The sequence below is a fragment of the Saccopteryx leptura genome, chromosome X (assembly GCF_036850995.1).
Source record: "Saccopteryx leptura isolate mSacLep1 chromosome X, mSacLep1_pri_phased_curated, whole genome shotgun sequence".
Classification (NCBI taxonomy): Eukaryota; Metazoa; Chordata; class Mammalia; order Chiroptera; family Emballonuridae; genus Saccopteryx; species Saccopteryx leptura.
The window spans coordinates 65,677,128-65,694,275 of record NC_089516.1 but is presented as its reverse complement, the minus strand read 5'-3'; the positions used below and the strand labels follow the sequence as shown (position 1 = coordinate 65,694,275).

At 49.1% G+C, this 17,148-nt stretch overlaps 1 protein-coding gene across 1 annotated transcript; it reads left to right on the top strand.

Moving 5' to 3' along the window:
* The first annotated feature begins 2,578 nt into the window (after positions 1 to 2,578).
* GJB1 (gap junction protein beta 1) lies at positions 2,579 to 10,706 on the top strand. Its single transcript, XM_066357189.1, has 2 exons — positions 2,579 to 2,676; positions 9,231 to 10,706. Exon 2 carries the CDS (start codon positions 9,247 to 9,249, stop codon positions 10,096 to 10,098), a length of 852 nt encoding a protein of 283 aa, XP_066213286.1. The 5' UTR covers positions 2,579 to 2,676; positions 9,231 to 9,246; the 3' UTR covers positions 10,099 to 10,706.
* The last annotated feature ends 6,442 nt before the right edge of the window (positions 10,707 to 17,148 follow it).

Genomic DNA, 17,148 nt, shown 5'->3' with positions numbered 1-17,148 from the left:
TACATCTGAATGCTTCCTGGCACCTCATATCTACAAATGGCACTTGGGACATACACACTTGTTGCAGTACAAAGGTATATGTCTCTAACACCACAAGATGTTCATCCAATTTTAAATTGTACTATATGTGGCTTTTAAAACTTTTTTTATTTTATTTATTCATTTTAGAGAGGAGAGAGAGAGAGAGGAGAGAGAGACAGAGAGAGAGAAGAGAGGGAGGAGCTGGAAGCATCAACTCCCATATGTGCCTTGACCAGGCAAGCCCAGGGTTTCAAACCGGCGACCTCAGCATTTCCAGGTCGATGTTTTATCCACTGCGCCACCATAGGTCAGGCTATATGTGGCTTTTTGATGTCTTTCCTTGACTCTAGTAAAATGTAGTTTGAAACTTGTAAACAACTAACTGTGTTTGCTCAAAACATAGTTCATATGAACTAGGCAAGTGACCCTTTCCCCCTCCTTCTTCGAATCTAATTGTAAAGCAGCCATCCTGAAGCCATGGCTGGTGCTCACTAGCTTTCTGATCTTTCAGATGAGATCGGCCATGTTCAGGGTGGTTTGGCCGTAGACCATCACTTTCTTTCAGATGCATCTTTACACTCTTGCACAGAAATTGAGAAATAAATGTCCACTACTTTGGTTTTTTTATTTTCATAAAGTACATGTCTCTTTTCTCCTGCTAGCTTAGAACCTGCTAGAGTAAGGGGTCGGTGCAATTCCCGGCCAGGGCACACAGGAGAAGTGCCCATCTGCTTCTCCACCCTTCCCCCTCTCCTTCTTCTCTGTCTCTTTCTTCCCCTCCCACAGCCAGGGCTCCACTGGAGCTACGTTGGCCCCAGCGCTGGAGATGGCTCCATGGCCTCCTCCTCAGGTGCTAGAATGGCTCTGGTTGCAACAGAGCTACGCCCCAGAGGGACAGAGCATCACCCCCTGGTGGGCATGCCGGGTGGATCCCAGTTGGATACATGCAGGAGTCTCTCTCTGCTTCCCGGCTTCTCACTTCAGAAAAATAAAAGCAATAACAATAAATAAATAAAATAGAGTTAGGGATCGGTTCTCATCAGCTGTGATATAATGGAACAAGTTCTGGAGCCACACTGCCTGGGTTCAAATCTAGCTTTGCTACTTACTAGCTGAGTGACCTCAGTTACATAACTTAACTTCTATGTGCCTTAAATCCTCTGTAACATGGGAATATTAGTAATGCCTGCTGCAACCCTGGCCGGTTGACTCAGTGGCAAAGCATTGGCCTGGTGTGTGGATGTCCCAGATTCGATTCCCAGTCAGGGCACCCAGGAGAAGAGACCATCTGCTTCTCCCCCTTCCACTCCCCCCGTTCTCTCTCTCTCTCACTCTTCCCTTCCTGCAGTCATGGTTCGATTGGTTTGAGCACATCAGCCCCAGGTGCTGAGGATGGCTCCATGGAGCCTCCACCTAAGGTGCTAAAAATAGCTTGGTTGTGAGCAGAGCATCAGTCCTAGATGGGGGTTACCAAGTGAGTCCCGGTAGGGGCACATGAGGGACTCTGTCTCTTTATCTCCCCTCCTCTCACTTAAAAAAGAAGAAAAAAATGCCTGCTGCATAGGTTTATTTTGAGGATCAAAGTAACACACTTGCAAAATATTTTGTATGTTGCCTTAAGAAGAGTTGGAATGTGTTCCTCTATTCTGTCACCTGTCCCAGCATGTATCCAGTACTGAATAGTAGATGTCCAATAAAACTTATCAATTGATGTATGCCTTTGCCTGGGTTTGGCCAAGGGAAGCCGAGCTCTCTGACAATGAGCTTGGGCTGAGGTGGAGTGCAGGAGGCTGGGGACCAGTTTCTGCCAACTTCACTTATTCTTTTTCTGACATTCAGGCCACAGAAGTAACAGGGTCTTCAAATATGTCTTCCTCCAAACTGGACTAATTCCACAGTTAATGGTTGACATTGTCTGTTTACCTTAATGATTGGCAAGATCTGTTGCTGTACATGATACACTTTGTGGTCCAACTGCTTTGGCCCTGAGGGTAGAAAACCATTTTTGAAGAGGTTTTAGGCTTCTGGGGTAGGATTGAAAATACTTTGGTCCATCCCTATCCATTCAAGACATGGACCATAGGCAGAGAGCTAAAGAGCACCCTGGTACTGCCAGGTGGGGGAAGTAGCGACATCCCCCACCTGACCTCAAGATGTCAGTAAGCACTGCCCATGCCTTTTTCCTCCCCAGAGTCATATCCTTTTAGCGGCAAGGAGCTGTAAAGGGGTGAAAGGGAGTGCAGGAACCCTCTGCTGTTTTCCCACAGATTGACTCTATCTATGGCCAGGGGGTGAGGGAAGGCTGAGAGCTGCTGATGAGGCCAGGTCCATGCGGTTCAGTTTCCCAGATAAGAAGAGCTAAACACAGACACATGGGTGGCAATGATGCTTCTCTCCCTCTGGGACAGGGAAGTAACTCCAAGCTATGTGACCTATCCAAACTCACTGGGAGCTCAAGGGATCAATCTTATTTAATAATTGTGTGTGGGAGGAGGTGGAGCTAGTTAATGTTTGTCTTGTTCCTCTTGGGCTGTGGGCCATATCTGGCTCCGGCCCTGGGTGTTTTTGTCCCTCCCCTGGGCTGGGCTGACAGTACCTAGTGGCACGGTGCAGACACGTCTGCAGACATTCCCGGGGAAGAGCAGCAGCAGCCAGGTGAGGACGCTGGGGGCTGAGAGAAGCGAACCAGGGGGCTCTGGCATGGCAGAGTGAGGCTGGGAGGGAGGTCTGGGTCTTGCCTTCTCTTGGCCTCAGCATTCAGCCACTTCCGTCCCCTCTGTGCTTCCACCTGAGTTGGGATGAAGCCCATCCTGCCAGATGACAGGTTTGCTCAGCCTCTCTTTGTAACCCCAACTCTTCTCCTCTTTCCAGGCTTTAAGTTGTTTCTCCCTTTGTTCTTTTTATCCAGCCAAGGATTCCCCTTGTCCCCACAGGGCCGAAGTCCCAGGAAGACTTAAGAGGCCCTCTGGCACAGGGTGGCCAAGTTCACCTCTTTAGAATATTTCATGTCACAGAGGGTTAGGGTTTGGTGGGACCATTAGGCACTGCCATGTGCTGCTTCCCTTCCCTGATTAGAAGGTAAAGCAGGTGTGCAGCCAACACAGAGCCACGGGCAGGTGAGTACAGCGCACTCAGTGGGCTCAGAGGGCCAGCTAGCAGGGCTGAGGTGTGGGAGCGCACATTTCCTTCTTCTAGAGGAGCCAAGCAGACTCAGCAGAGCTGGGAGTAACTGACGGTTTGGAGTTCGAAAAGACGGGTGGCCTTCCAGCTGTTTGGAAGTTGCTCCAGCTGTTAGGAATGGCATGGCAGAATGCATGGACTTAGAAAATGAGATGAGAGTAGGAGAATAGGGACAGGAAAGAGGAGTTTGGATGGATAGAGGACAGATGCGTGTGTAGCAGGGCAGTAGGGAAGGCACCTAGGTGTTGGTGAGTGACCAACAGGAACACTAACTGGAACTCCACACTTGCTTCCCAGCTGTGTAATGAGTTGCTCAGCTTCTTTGAACCTCCTCTGCCTAATCTGTGACCTGAAGATGATAAGTAACCCATATCTCAGAGGGCTGTTGTGAGGATGAGAGTTAATAAACATACAGCTTTAGTGCGCAGTGAGCATTCCGTAAACGGGAGCTGTTCTAATGAGCCCAGGGAGAGAGCTAAAGGAACTCAGAGAGCTGATGGAAGAGTAGAAAGATGTAGATTGAACAGTGAATGAGCAAGGGAGCTGACATTAGCAGGAGTTCTATGAAAACACCATGGTAGAGCGAGAGAAGGAGAAAAATGGAATGAGCTACGCTAGTCCCGGCCCAAGCCTGGCTACAGAATGCATATGGTAGGGCAGAGGGAACACGTGCGGTGACCAAGGGGCTCCGCAAGCACAGGAGTCAGCGAGGCAGGGAAGGTAAAGAGGACTGGGAGAGTCTGGTCTTAGCCATGCTAAGTTGATGAAGGCAGCCCAAAATTCAGAAGTGAATCTCAAGGAAAACCCCCCCTGCCCTGGCCTGGCTGGAGGTTGCCTGTGGGACGGGGAGAGGGGGTGTGGAGTCTGAGGCAGAGTATAACCTCATCCAGCCCAGCCAGGCCCCTATTCACCAAACAAACAAACAAACAAAGAAACAAACAAAAAACACACAAATATTTGCCTGATGTGTGGTGGCCCAATGGATACAGCATTGACCTGGAATGCTGAGGTCGCCAATTCGAAACCCTGGGCTTGCCCAGTCAAGGCATATATGAGGAACAACTACTACCAGTTGATGCTTCCAACCCCCCTCCCACTTTCTTTCTAAAAACAAAACAAACAAACAAACAAAAAGACAAAAAAGATCTCCTGTAATTTGAAGGAGGGATGGGGATGGTGCAGAAAGAAAGAGACAGGCTTGCTGAATGTTTCTGTGCATGCATGCGTGCGTGTGTGCGTCTGTATGTATTTGTGTGTGCGTGCAAGCACGTGTGAGAAGGAGTATGAGAATTTGAGTTGCGGGCCTGCAAAGTCCTTAAAGGAAGACAGGCTGCCAAAGGCAGCGCAACATACAGAGGCTTTGAGGTCAGAGGAAAATGAGTTGGAAACTTGACTGCCATTTAGCAGCAGTGCAGCTGCCATTGAGGCTGGTTGTTGAACTTCTCTGAGACTCAACTTCCTTGTCTGAAAAATGGGGATAATACTACAGGACTGCTGTAAGGACTAAGAGCAATCTACCGATTTTGAACTGTGTTTGAATGTTTGGGCAAATCTGAATTTGACGACAAAGCCTGACGTGGCCAGAGATTTCTTGTCTAACTAAACATGAAGGCAAAACACGCCTGGAGCAACACAAACCATATCAATATCTGGACTTTAACCGAAAGTCACAGAAACTGTTTGGATTTCAAAATCAAGTCACGCCCCTGGATGTTTTTTAAAGCGAAACCCTTGAGATACTAATGTTGACATAGGGATCAGCTCTCCTTCTAAATGGGAGAGCAAAAGTTGAGATCCAAGTGCCCACATAAGGGTCCTTAGGGGACCGAAGGGTGCTACTGGCTAAGTCCCAGAGGGCTCAAGAAGATGATAGGCTTAAACTTTACAAGAGCCTGGAAACTCAGAGTGGCTAGGCTGTCTGTGGGGCACCCCAAGGGGCAGAGAGAAGAGAACAGCTGAAGCTTGCTTTGGAGTTTGAGTAAGCAGTGCAAGAAAGCTAAGGAAGAGAAAACAGAACAAAGCAGGGTGCTGCAGAGAGCCCTGGGAAGGAAGGACAGGGAAAGAGTTGCCAGTTAATAGGACAGGAGAGCAGGGCTACAGGAGCATCAAATCCATAGCAGTTTTGAATCTCTCTGTTTCTAAAAACACAGAAAGAAAATTCTGATTCCAGCCAAGGCAGTAGAGCTTATGGAACAGAGTATGGGCTCCGGAGTCAACTTGGCCTGGCTCAAACCCCAGCTTGGCCATGTGCTAACTGTGCAATGACCCTTATACAAGTCCCTTTACCTTTCTTTATGTCAATTTCCTCATTTGCGCCATGAGGATTCAAAATAACACCTAGCTCACAGGGTTGTTTTGAGTTTCACATGAGATAGCACATGTGCAAGGGCCTGGCACATAACAGGTGCTCAGTGAACGATTATTCTTGATATTCCTTGACCACATGCTTTTTATATATATACAGAAACAGAGAGAGAGTCAGAGAGAGGGATAGATAGGGACAGACAGGAACAGAGAGAGATGAGAAGCATCAATCATTAGTTTTTTGTTGGGACACCTTAGTTGTTCATTGATTGCTTTCTCATATGTGCCTTGACTGTGGGGCTACAGCAGACTGAGTGACCCCTTGCTCGAGCCAGCGACCCTGGGTCCAAGCTGGTGAGCTTTGCTCAAACCAGATGAGCCCACGCTCAATCAAGCAGGTGACCTTGGGGTCTTGAACCTGGGTCCTCCGCCTCCCAGTCCGACGCTTTATTCACTGCGCCACCGCCTGGTCAGGTGACCACATGCTTTTGAATCCAATGTGTCACCAGATGAAACATCTCTTCACAGTGCTCCCTGTGGCAGCTCTGCCTTCAGCACACTGGGCTGACGCAAGGGGCAGCAAGGGACACCTGGTTCCTGCTTTCCACACAGACCCAGGTCCACAAGCATGAACTCACTAAGGATTTTTTAAAAGATTTTTATTTATTCATTTCTAGAGAGAGAGGAGAGAGAGAAAGAGAGAGAGAAGGAAGGGGGGAAGAGCGGAAAGCATCAACTCCCATATGTGCTTTGACTAGGCAAGCCCAGGGTTTGGAACCAGTGACCTCAGTGTTCCAGGTCAACGCTTGATCCACTGCGCCACCACAGGTCAGGCTCAATAAGAATTTTTTAAAAGTTAAATGAAGAAACCTTATTCAGAGAAATAACCTATGTCTGGTGGACCATCTCTTCATCCCTTAGTTTCTTTCATCCTATTTCCCAACTTCTCCAGTTGCTAATACCCCCCCAGCCTTTCCCCCTGAAACAGAGAGGATCACCCAGCACTGGATATGGGGTTTCTGCTGCAACCCCCGCCCACCCCCACTCCTCACTGGGTGCAGGAAATGCCCCCCATTTCCTACCAGTTCAGGCCTGTGTGTTTTCCTCACATCCAGTTTCCTGCTTCTAGCATGACCTCCTTACAACTTAATGGTAAATGGTGGGAGTTAGGGGGACCCCTTCTTGCCTACCTAAGGGATAGAGGGGAATTTGTTTATTTTTTTCTTTTTATAAATGATTTTACTTAATGATTTTAGAAAGAGAGTAAGAGAGAGACAGACAAACAGGCAGGAACATCAATCTGTTCCTATATGTGCCCTGACCTGCCAGGGATTGAACTGGCAACCTTTATGCTGGGGTCGACACTAGATGGGAACTTCTTCCCTAGAGCAACTGGCAAGCTTGGGAAACCAGGAGGTTACAGTGTACACTTGACATTGGGGGCAGGGCAACAACGGAATAGTCTGTTCTGTCTCAGGTGGACACAATAGGTCAATAACAGCACTGGGAAGAAAAAAGAGGGATATTGAGTTTGGCAACCCACTGCGTCCGGCAAAGCATTGCTTTCTCTTCCTGGTAAGGTTCTTACTTCCCTTGATCAGCAACTATGAAAGTGGGGCTGGGCTAAGAACTTTAGCAGGTTGCTTTATTGAACATCACAATAACCCTGGATATTAAGGCCATTTAGAGATGAGCAAGCAGGCTCTGAGGAGTTTAGTCACTAGCCCAAGGTTGTATTAGGTGCAGAACCAGGATTCAAATCCACAGCTATATGACTCATACCTGTTCCATCTTCTAACTTTCTATTTGATTGCTTAATTCTTTCTCTTTCTGGTTTATTCTCACTGTGTGTCCACCTGTCCACCTTCTATATGGGTTCACTTTCCAGAAGCTCAAGGAGAGATGGTCAGGGTAGGCTCCATGACACTGGATTTGAAATTTATTCACAAGGCAACAGCTTCCATGTTGCTTGTGCTTTTACAGGTAGCATTAGCCTTGGCTTTTGTTGTTACTATTGGCTAGCCTTGGCTTTTGCTGACACCATCTGCAAAAGCACAGGTATACTGTGGAAAGAGCCTAGACTTCTGCTTTAGATCCTTTTGTGTTTCATCCTACTCTAACACTTCCAAGCTGTGTGATCTGGAGTAACTGACTTAACTTATCTGAGCTGTAGCTTCCTCATCTGGAAAGACTAGAGTAACAGTCCTTAGAAGCTGGCTAAGTGTGTCAAAAGAAAGAATGTATGGGCCCTGGCTGGATAGATCGGTTGGTTGGAGCATCATCCCAATATGCAAAGGTTGCCGGTTCAATCTTTGGTCAGGGCACATATAGAAACAGCTGGTGGTGGCGCAGTGGATAGAGCGTCGGACTGGGATGCGGAAGGACCCAGGTTCGAGACCCCGAGGTCGCCAGCTTGAGTGCGGGCTCATCTGGTTTGAGCAAAAGCTCACCAGCTTGGACCCAAGGTCGCTGGCTCCAGCAAGGGGTTGCTCAGTCTGCTGAAGGCCCGCGGTCAAGGCACATGTGAGAAAGCAATCAATGAACAACTAAGGTGTTGCAACGCACAATGAAAAACTAATGATTGATGCTTCTCATCTCTCTCTGTTACTGTCTGTCTGTCCCTGTCTATCCCTCTCTCTGACTCACTCTCTGTCTCTGTAATAAATAAATAAATAAATAAAATTTTTAAAAAAAAAGAAACAGCTCTATGTTTCTGCCTTTCTCCCTTCCTCTCTCTCTAAAATCAATCAATAAAGAAACAATGTCTAGGGAAACAGCCAACACAGTTCCTAGCTTGATGAATATGAGCTCTCTTTCCTCTCCTCTAGCTCACCCATACTGTGGAGGAGATCTAAGCCTAAGAAAAGTGCCACCGACCTTAAGTTTCTAGTAGGGTATGGGGAAGGGCCTCAGCCAAGAGCGCCCTGGTTCCCTCGGGTCCCCTCTTACATGTACCTGTGTTTGTTTCATCTCCTCCCCCTCCACCATGGTCATTCTTCTGGTGGGGCTATGGGGCGGGTGCGGCGATGGGCCGGGCGGGCACAGAACAGGTGGGTGCAGGCTGGGTGTCCGACGCTGGGACACAAGTGCTCTGTGTATAGGGTGGGCGGAAGTCAGGGCGTTTGATCTGAATTCTAAAGGGCGTTGTTCAGAGCTCTACAAAGATCCCATTGTGCAGACTCTGGGTATAAAGTAGCATATGACTCCCCAGCACCGGGCGGTGATGAATTGGGACGCAGGCGCGGACCCAGAGACCACTCCCCCGGCGCAGACATGAGACCATAGGGGACCTGTCTGGGTGGCCTCAGGGATAGGCGCTCCCCAAGGTAATGGGGCTTTGTGGGCTTGCCCCACGTCCAGAGTTAAGGAAGTGGAGGATAGGGAGCTAAAGAGGACAGTTAAAGGCAGAACAAGATGGGCCTGGCAAAGAAAGGGGCTAGGCAGGGAAGAATGTCGGATAAAAGAAAGAAGGGAGATGGCGCTCAGGGAAGTCAAGTCAAGTGAGTGAATGAGGAGGAGGGGGACAGGGAGGGGTGCGGGGGAGGGAGAGGGAGGAGGAGGGGAGAGGCTGGCGGGAGCAACGGGGTGATGAGGAAGCCTATGACTATCCCTCCTTTCCTGCCGCTGCCTCTTGGAAGGGCTAAGGGAGGTGGCAGGCGGCGTCAGGGTGGCTGGCCTTCCGTCCCAGCTCCCTGACAGCGTGCTGTGTGGCTCGTGTCTTGCAGGTGTGAATGAGGCAGGATGAACTGGGCGGGCTTGTACACCTTGCTCAGTGGCGTGAACCGGCACTCTACTGCCATTGGCCGAGTATGGCTGTCAGTCATCTTCATCTTCAGAATCATGGTGCTGGTGGTGGCTGCAGAGAGTGTGTGGGGTGACGAGAAGTCCTCCTTCATCTGCAACACCCTGCAGCCCGGCTGCAACAGCGTCTGCTACGACCACTTCTTCCCCATTTCCCACGTGCGCCTCTGGTCTCTGCAACTCATCCTGGTGTCCACCCCCGCCCTCCTCGTGGCCATGCACGTGGCTCACCAGCAGCACATAGAAAAGAAAATGCTGCGACTGGAGGGCCATGGGGACCCCCTCCACCTGGAGGAGGTGAAGAGACACAAGGTCCACATCTCAGGGACACTGTGGTGGACCTACATCATCAGCGTGGTCTTCCGACTACTGTTCGAGGCCGCCTTCATGTACGTCTTTTATCTCCTCTACCCTGGCTACGCCATGGTGCGCCTTGTCAAGTGCGAGGCCTACCCCTGCCCCAACACAGTGGACTGCTTTGTGTCTCGCCCCACGGAGAAAACAGTCTTCACCGTCTTCATGCTGGTCACCTCCGGCATCTGCATCATCCTCAACGTGGCCGAGGTGGTGTACCTCATCATCCGGGCCTGCGCCCGGCGCGCGCGGCGCCGCTCCAACCCGCCGTCCCGCAAGGGCTCGGGCTTCGGCCACCGCCTGTCTCCTGAATTCAAGCAGAATGAGATCAACAAGCTGCTGAGTGACCAGGACGGCTCCCTGAAGGACATACTGCGACGCAGCCCGGGCACCGGGGCCGGGCTGGCCGAGAAGGGCGACCGGTGCTCCGCCTGCTGATGCCACACACCGGGCAGCCTCCCATCCGGCCCACGTGGCCCGGCCTGCGCCCTTCTCCCCTGCGGGGGCACCGGGAGGCCCCGGCAACACCTCCCTTCCCTCCTTACTCCCCTTCCCCCGCGGCCTTCTGTCTGAGGGGTTGAGGGGGTAGCCTGAGGCCACCAGAGCCCGCTCACGTTACTGAGGGCGTGGGCCACCCTGGCGGCTTGTACCCCTCCTCTTCCCTCTCCCTCTCCCTGGGACCACTGCCCCCCCCCCCCCAGAGACAGGGCGCTCTGACAGCGTCTCCAATTATGAAACTAATCTTAACCCTGTGCTGTCAGACGCCCTGTTTCTGGAGTGACATTGGTGAGGATGGAAGTGGTGAGCAAGTGGAGCGCAGGGAGGGCGCCCTGTGGATGGAGAGGGAGGGCAGCGAGGAAAGGAGCAGTAGCCTGCGGGCCTCACCTGGACCTGGGGAAAGGAGGGGCTGCCGGAGCTAGGCCCCGAGACAGAAGCAGACAGATAAACTGCAGTGGGGGTTGGTCAGAGCTGCCTTTGCCCCTAGTCCCCAAGGCCTCTCTCTGCCTGAAATGTTATACATTAAACAGGATTTTACAGTAAATGAACGAGGAGGTGGCCTGTGTGTTTGTCAAGTTCTTTGTCCTGAAACCTCTGACCTCCCGGGGCTGAGCTGGCCCTGCCTTTTGCTGATCAAGAAAGGAAGGGGAGAAAGACTAACGATTTGAGGAGCCAAAGCTGCAAATGAGGGACCACCGCCCTCCTGGCCCACAGGGGTGACCCTGGGCTCTTCTCTTCTGGGTTCTGTTATTTTGGCTTTTGGGTTTTCTGGTTGTTTGTTTCACTTTTTAAATAATAGCTTTGCTAGGATCTAATTCACTTATTCCCTTTCTCTGATTTTAGTTTTGTTTACCCATTTTACGTATACAGTTTATTGAATTTTGGTAATTGTATACAGTTTTGTAAATGTGACCACAATATATTATAAAGCATTAACATTACCTCAAAAAATTTCCTTGGACCCTTCTGATTTTGGAAAGATAAGAATAACAATTTGACTTGGAGAAACAGGAAATGGTAGAGAGATGTTGCAGGTCTTAGAGTGGAGCGCCCATTCCTCAGGCACCTCTGTGAAGCTTCCTCCTCTGTGCTTCTGAAAGTAGCCCCCTTCCTCCTTTGAAATTCAGCATTCTAAGCAAACAAATGCCCACAGGCCACCCATCCAATTGTGCAGTGACTTTGACCCCTTTCTTCTGGACCTAGCCCCTAATTCACCCCCCTCCCCAGTTTCCTTCCCTCAAGGATCAGTGCCACCCCCCTCAGCGATGTCTCCACCGCAGGTCAAACATTCATAACATTCTCAGTTTCTTCACCTGGCATGCTCTCCAAGCAGCAGACAGCCTCCCCTCCCCCTGTCAGCTGTGGTGAGAAAAGTCCCAGGCTGGGACTTGACAAAGCTGTGTTCTAGTCCTGCTTCAATCACTTACTAGCAAGGCATACCTTTCCCCAAGTCTCAGTTTCCCTGTGAACAAATAGGGCTGGCCTCGCACATCTCCACTCTCCCTTTAACACTCTATGTCTCTGGGATTCTGAAAAGCCTTCCCAGCCTCACGGGGTTTCCCATCTCAGAATTGTTGCCCTCACCAATGGTCCCTCAGAGTAAAAGTTTCCCCCACAGCAAACCTCTCTCCTCAGCTTCCTGATCTCCTAACAGATAAAAAAAATGACTTGTCATTTCCTCTCAGAGTGCTCTGACTCCATGTGGGAAGTATGGAAAGGAAGAGAAAATCAGGCATATTCTTATGAGAATTGCTCTCCTCTGGAAACAGGCTCTCCTTCCCAAAGAAAGCACGTAACGTGTCCTCACTTGAGGCTGTTTCTCCTTCAGGAAAAAAAAAGCAGAGTAAGTGGTCCTTTCCCCCACATTCAGCAATCCAACAAAGAGCTTCCTTTCTCTTAAAAGAAAGACAGACCTTTCCTGCAAGAATTGCCCTTTCTTCTTAGAAAGCCATCAGGAGAAAGGTTTTCTTTTTTAAATTCCATCACGTTCCATAGGGAACATCGTTGCCCTCCCTACACTGAGAAATGCTAAATCCATCATCATCTCAGAAATCTTTCTTTTCAAATGATTCTACGAATTCCCTTTGGAAAGAGACTCCAACTCCAGATCAAGGCTTTCTTCTCCAGGGGGCAGTGGTGGGACAATAAAGCCACCTCTGGCTGTTACAGCCGGAAGGAAAGCAGGCTCTTACTCTTGTATCCTGTTAAGCAGGTGGGAGCAGGCCGCAAGAAGCTTGTGCAGAGCCTGTGTGTGGCAGGGAGGGAGGGAGGGAGATGAGCAAAGATAACCCAGGACTGACTTAAAAAAAATGACTGATTGCTTTTAGAGAAAAAGAAGAAGGAAGAGAGAGAGAAACATGAATTTGTTGTTGGACTCTTGCATGTGCCCCAAATGGAGACTGAACCTGCAACCTTGGTGTATGAAGAGACTCTAGCCGGGCGCGGTGGCGCGCGCCTGTAGTCCCAGCTACTCGGGAGGCTGAGGCGGGAGGATCGCTTGAGCCCAGGAGTTCTGGGCTGTAGTGCGCTATGCCGATTGGGTGTCCGCACTAAGTTCGGCATCAATATGGTGACCTCCCGGGAGCGGGGGACCACCAGGTTGCCTAAGGAAGGGTGAACCGGCCCAGGTCGGAAACGGAGCAGGTCAAAACTCTCATGCTGATCAGTAGTGGGATCACGCCTGTGAATAGCCACTGCACTCCAGCCTGGGTAACATAGCGAGACCGCGTCTCTTAAAAAAAAAAAAAAAAAAAAAAAAAAAGGGACTCTAGCCAACTGAGCTACAGGGCCAAGGCAGGTCTGACTTTTTTGAGGCTTTGGTCACAAGAGCGTAAGTGAGAAACAGGAGGCAAGTGGAGTGTACACTGTCTACTGTGTGACAGGCATTACATTGGAATAAGGCAGGGGTCAGGAACCTATGGCTTGCAAGCCAGATGTGGCTCTTTTGATGGCTGCATCTGGCTCGCAGACAAATCTTTAACAAAAAAAAATAATAACGTTAAAAATATAAAATATTCTTATGTATTGCAATTCATTCATTTCCTACTGCTCATGTTCATGGTTGCGGGTGGCTGGAGCCAATCACAGCTGTCCTCCGGGACAATACCAAATTTTTTTAAATATTTTATTTATTGATTTTTAGAGAGAGGGGAGAGAGAGAGAGAGAGAGAGAGAGAGAGAGAGAGAAAGGGGAGGAGCAGGAAGCATCAACTCCCATATGTGCCTTGACCAGGCAAGCCCAGGGTTTCGAACCGGCAACCTCAGTGTTCCAGGTCGATGCTTTATCCCACTGCGCCACCACAGGTCAGGCCACAACACCAAGTTTTTATTGGATAATGCATAAGATACTTGGGTCGTTGTATGGCTCTCACGGAATTACATTTTAAAATATGTTGTGTTCATGGCTCTCTCAGCCAAAAAGGTTCCTGACCCCTGGAATGAGGAGACCTGGGTCTTCCCTCGGACACATTGTACTTACCTTCTCTGAGTCTCAGTCTCCTCATCTGCAATATAGGCTTGATAATAACCTTTCCACCTGTGTCACAGAGCTTCTGTGACAGTCAAACAAGATTTGCTGAAAAGCTGGTTATAGACTGGAAAGTACGGTAAGATGGTATCAGAAGCACTAAGCCCACAGCCTTAGGGAGGGCTCAAACTCACAACAAGCCAGAAAGGAGTGAGGCTGGTTAAGCTAGGCTGGAGGGAGTTGAAATCACTTGGCAATAATAGGGTTGGCTCCCCCAGGGAACCCCAGAAGTCCAAACAGCAAAGTCCAGGAGTTGTTGCAAACTCCTCTTGAGCGTGATCCATCCAAGGGTTAATATTCAAGGAGTCTGAAAGGAGGCAGAAAAAAACCTAATAACGGCAGTTTCTAATACACTCTATTGCATTAGATTGGTCTTTTAGAGAAATTTGTGGTGATACCAGGAGATGGGGAAAAGGTCAGAGAGTTAGCTCCTCGATGAAGGGGCAGGCTGACCTAGAAGAGTAGTCAAAGTCCCAGCTAGCTGAGATGGAATTTCAAAGCAGGCTGCAGTATCCATAGAGAATTGGCATGGCAACCGTGAACTGATTCAGAGACCCAATCAGATAGCTTGGGTGCCCAGAGTGGCAGCAACAGGGAATGTCTGTACCATTTACTCATTTCAAATACTTAAATGTCAGGCCTAACCTATGGCATAGACAGGGCTACAAATACCCACCAACCTGGCCCCCTTTGATTCCTGCAAGAGGCCAGGTAGAGCCTGACAGTTGGGGAAAGGACTGGGTCACTCTAAGGAAGGAGAATAAAGCAGGCACAAAGCATGACATTTGAGAGAGCGTGATGATGATTTCAGATTTAGCTCAATAATCTGCTGTGCAGGGTTTAAGGAGTGGAATGTCTAGAGGGGAGGTGGGAAAGACAAACTATGACCAGCTTAGGATGGGCCTTATGTGTCACTGTAAGGGGCTAAGACCATCCTCTAGGTAGTGGACACCATTGAGGGTTTTGAGTGGGGGAGTGCCAGTTCCAGATTTTTGGGTTGGGAGCTCACTCTGGCAGCCGCACAGAAAGTAGATTCAGGATTGGGAAGAGGAAACAGAGTGGCCACCTGTGTACCACCCAAGTAGGGCCTGTGAGACTTGGCCAGTAGCGGAAGGACTAAGAAGACAAAGGTGACAGGCGTTTTGGATGTAAAATCTACAACGGGACTTGATGTCTGAATACGGGGAGATGGAGGAGCTAAAGATAATTTGGACATTTCCTACCCCCGCCCCTTGACGAGCAGATACCTAATCATTCAAGACTCAGCTCAAATACCATTTACTATGTGAAGATTCCTACTCTTCCGTCAGCTCGGTTTCCTCATCTGTCACACAAAGATAACGATAGCCCCTATGCCACAGGGCTGTAGTGTGGATTAAGTGTGCTAATTATGTATAAGGCACTTGGAATGTATAAGTGCCCAGTTAATGGCAAATTCTATACAACTATGTGCTGTTAGGGTTTCATCTTGCTATCTCTACCACCCTCCATCTATTCACCAACGTTCTCAAATGCTGAGCTAGACTCTTTGCCACACCTAATTAACGTGCTTTCCTGACTATTTAGTTGTCACTCGCCATGTGTGTGTGCTTAAGTAAGCAAGTCTGCAAGTTTTCCTACACATATAGCAATACATATGACCACATTTGTGTATATATGTGGCAGAATGGCTGTGAAAGGCGTCTTAATTATTTTTTTTAACTTATTTCTTTATTTTAGAGAGAGAGGAAGTGAGAGAGAGAAAGGAAAATGTCGACTTGTTGTTCCACTTATTTATGCATTTATTGGTTGATTTTTGGATGTGCCCTGACCGGGGATCAAACCCACAACCTTGGTGTATCGGGATGATGCTCTTATCAACTGAGCTACCCAGCTAGGGCATTAATTCTTGATGTAATTTTAATGAAAAGGATGTGTTTCAACCATATTATAGTCTAAAAGTTTATTATCAGACTTAGAAATCACTTAGGTGGCTGAAAGGAAAGGAGACTGTCTGTGGAACACATAGTATGGACCAGATTTGGTAATAAATTAAGCACTTACTACACAATCTCAGTAATGGTGAGGTAACTATTATGATACCCATACATGTAGATGAGGGAACGGAGGTTTAGAGAAGGTAAGTAATGTATCCAAAGCTTGCACAGCTTAAAGCTGCAGAGCTAGAATTAAAATGTAGACCTAGGCTAATCCAAAATCTGTACTGTCTCCTCTCCACCAAAGTAGCCGGCCTGTGCTGCCTTGAGGAGTGTTTCAGGACACAGGGGTGGGGTGAGGGCAGAGAAGCTCACTATGAAACAGTCTGCCTAACAATATTAACCTGCTGGGAAATGAAGCATGCATTTGGGGATCCCTAAGGTCAAGGGTGAGAACTGGTGGGGGTTACAAAGGCTGATCCTGCTTTAGGGGTTTGGAGGGTAGGGGTTCTGACTGACTGTCTCTTCCCATCGTCCCTGCACTTCCCAAGTTGCCTTGCTTCACGGGGTGGACGATTTCTGGCTCTTACTCCAGGCAGAACTCTCTGGAGAAGACCTCTTGCTCCAGTGTGTCCTTCCCTGAAGGAGGGTGCTCCTCCTTCCCTCGACTTTCACCAGCTTTCACAGTCAAGCTGGTTTTCCAGCAGTCTTCCCTTGTCCCGTGCCCTTCAGCCCCAACCGTCCCTTCAAGGGACAAAGCCTTTCATTCTGCAATGAGAGATGTAAGTCTTGAAATGCAGGTGCTTTGGACAATGCCAACCTAAACTCAGTCACGCTAAAATAGAATCAGTAAGCTGACAAACAATGCCTGGTGATGCTGCTTCCCAAATCTTGCTCAGGTCCCACTCCTCCTAGCTGCTTTTCTTCAGCACCTCACACACCTCCTTTGGAGCCTTGCTCATCGTGCGGACAATGAAAGCTAATGTGTGTAAGCACTTGTCATGTGCTGGGCACTGACCAGTAACTCCCTCACCCTCGCCACTGGTTGAGACAGGCACCTTTACTGCCTCCGCTTAATGACGAGAAAACTGAAGTCCACGTTGGTTAAGTAACTCGCCCAGGCCACACAGCTATGAAAGAATGGGCTAAGCCCGAAAACTGGAACTCATGTCTGTCAAATGCTGGAGGCAGAGCACGGAACATTTCTGCTCCACTGCCACCCTGTAACTAGCCTCCTGGGTTTCTTCAGCACCCACTTCTCCCACACCTCACCCAGACATGCTAGCGCCACCTCAAAACCTGCAGCACACCCTGCTGTTTCTTTCTGAACATCCTTTACTGGCTTTCCATCGTGTTGGAAAAAGCATGACCGCTCCGGTTTGCCAGGACCAGGTCTTCCTCGGGATGCTGGTTTTCCACTGCTAAAACTGGGAAGTTCCTGGGCAAACCAAGATGGGTGGTTGTTCTAGCAGGGATTGGCAGGACATTTAGTGCCTTTCTTTATTAAATTTTTGTAGAGACTTTATTATTAATTTTAGAGAACGGAGA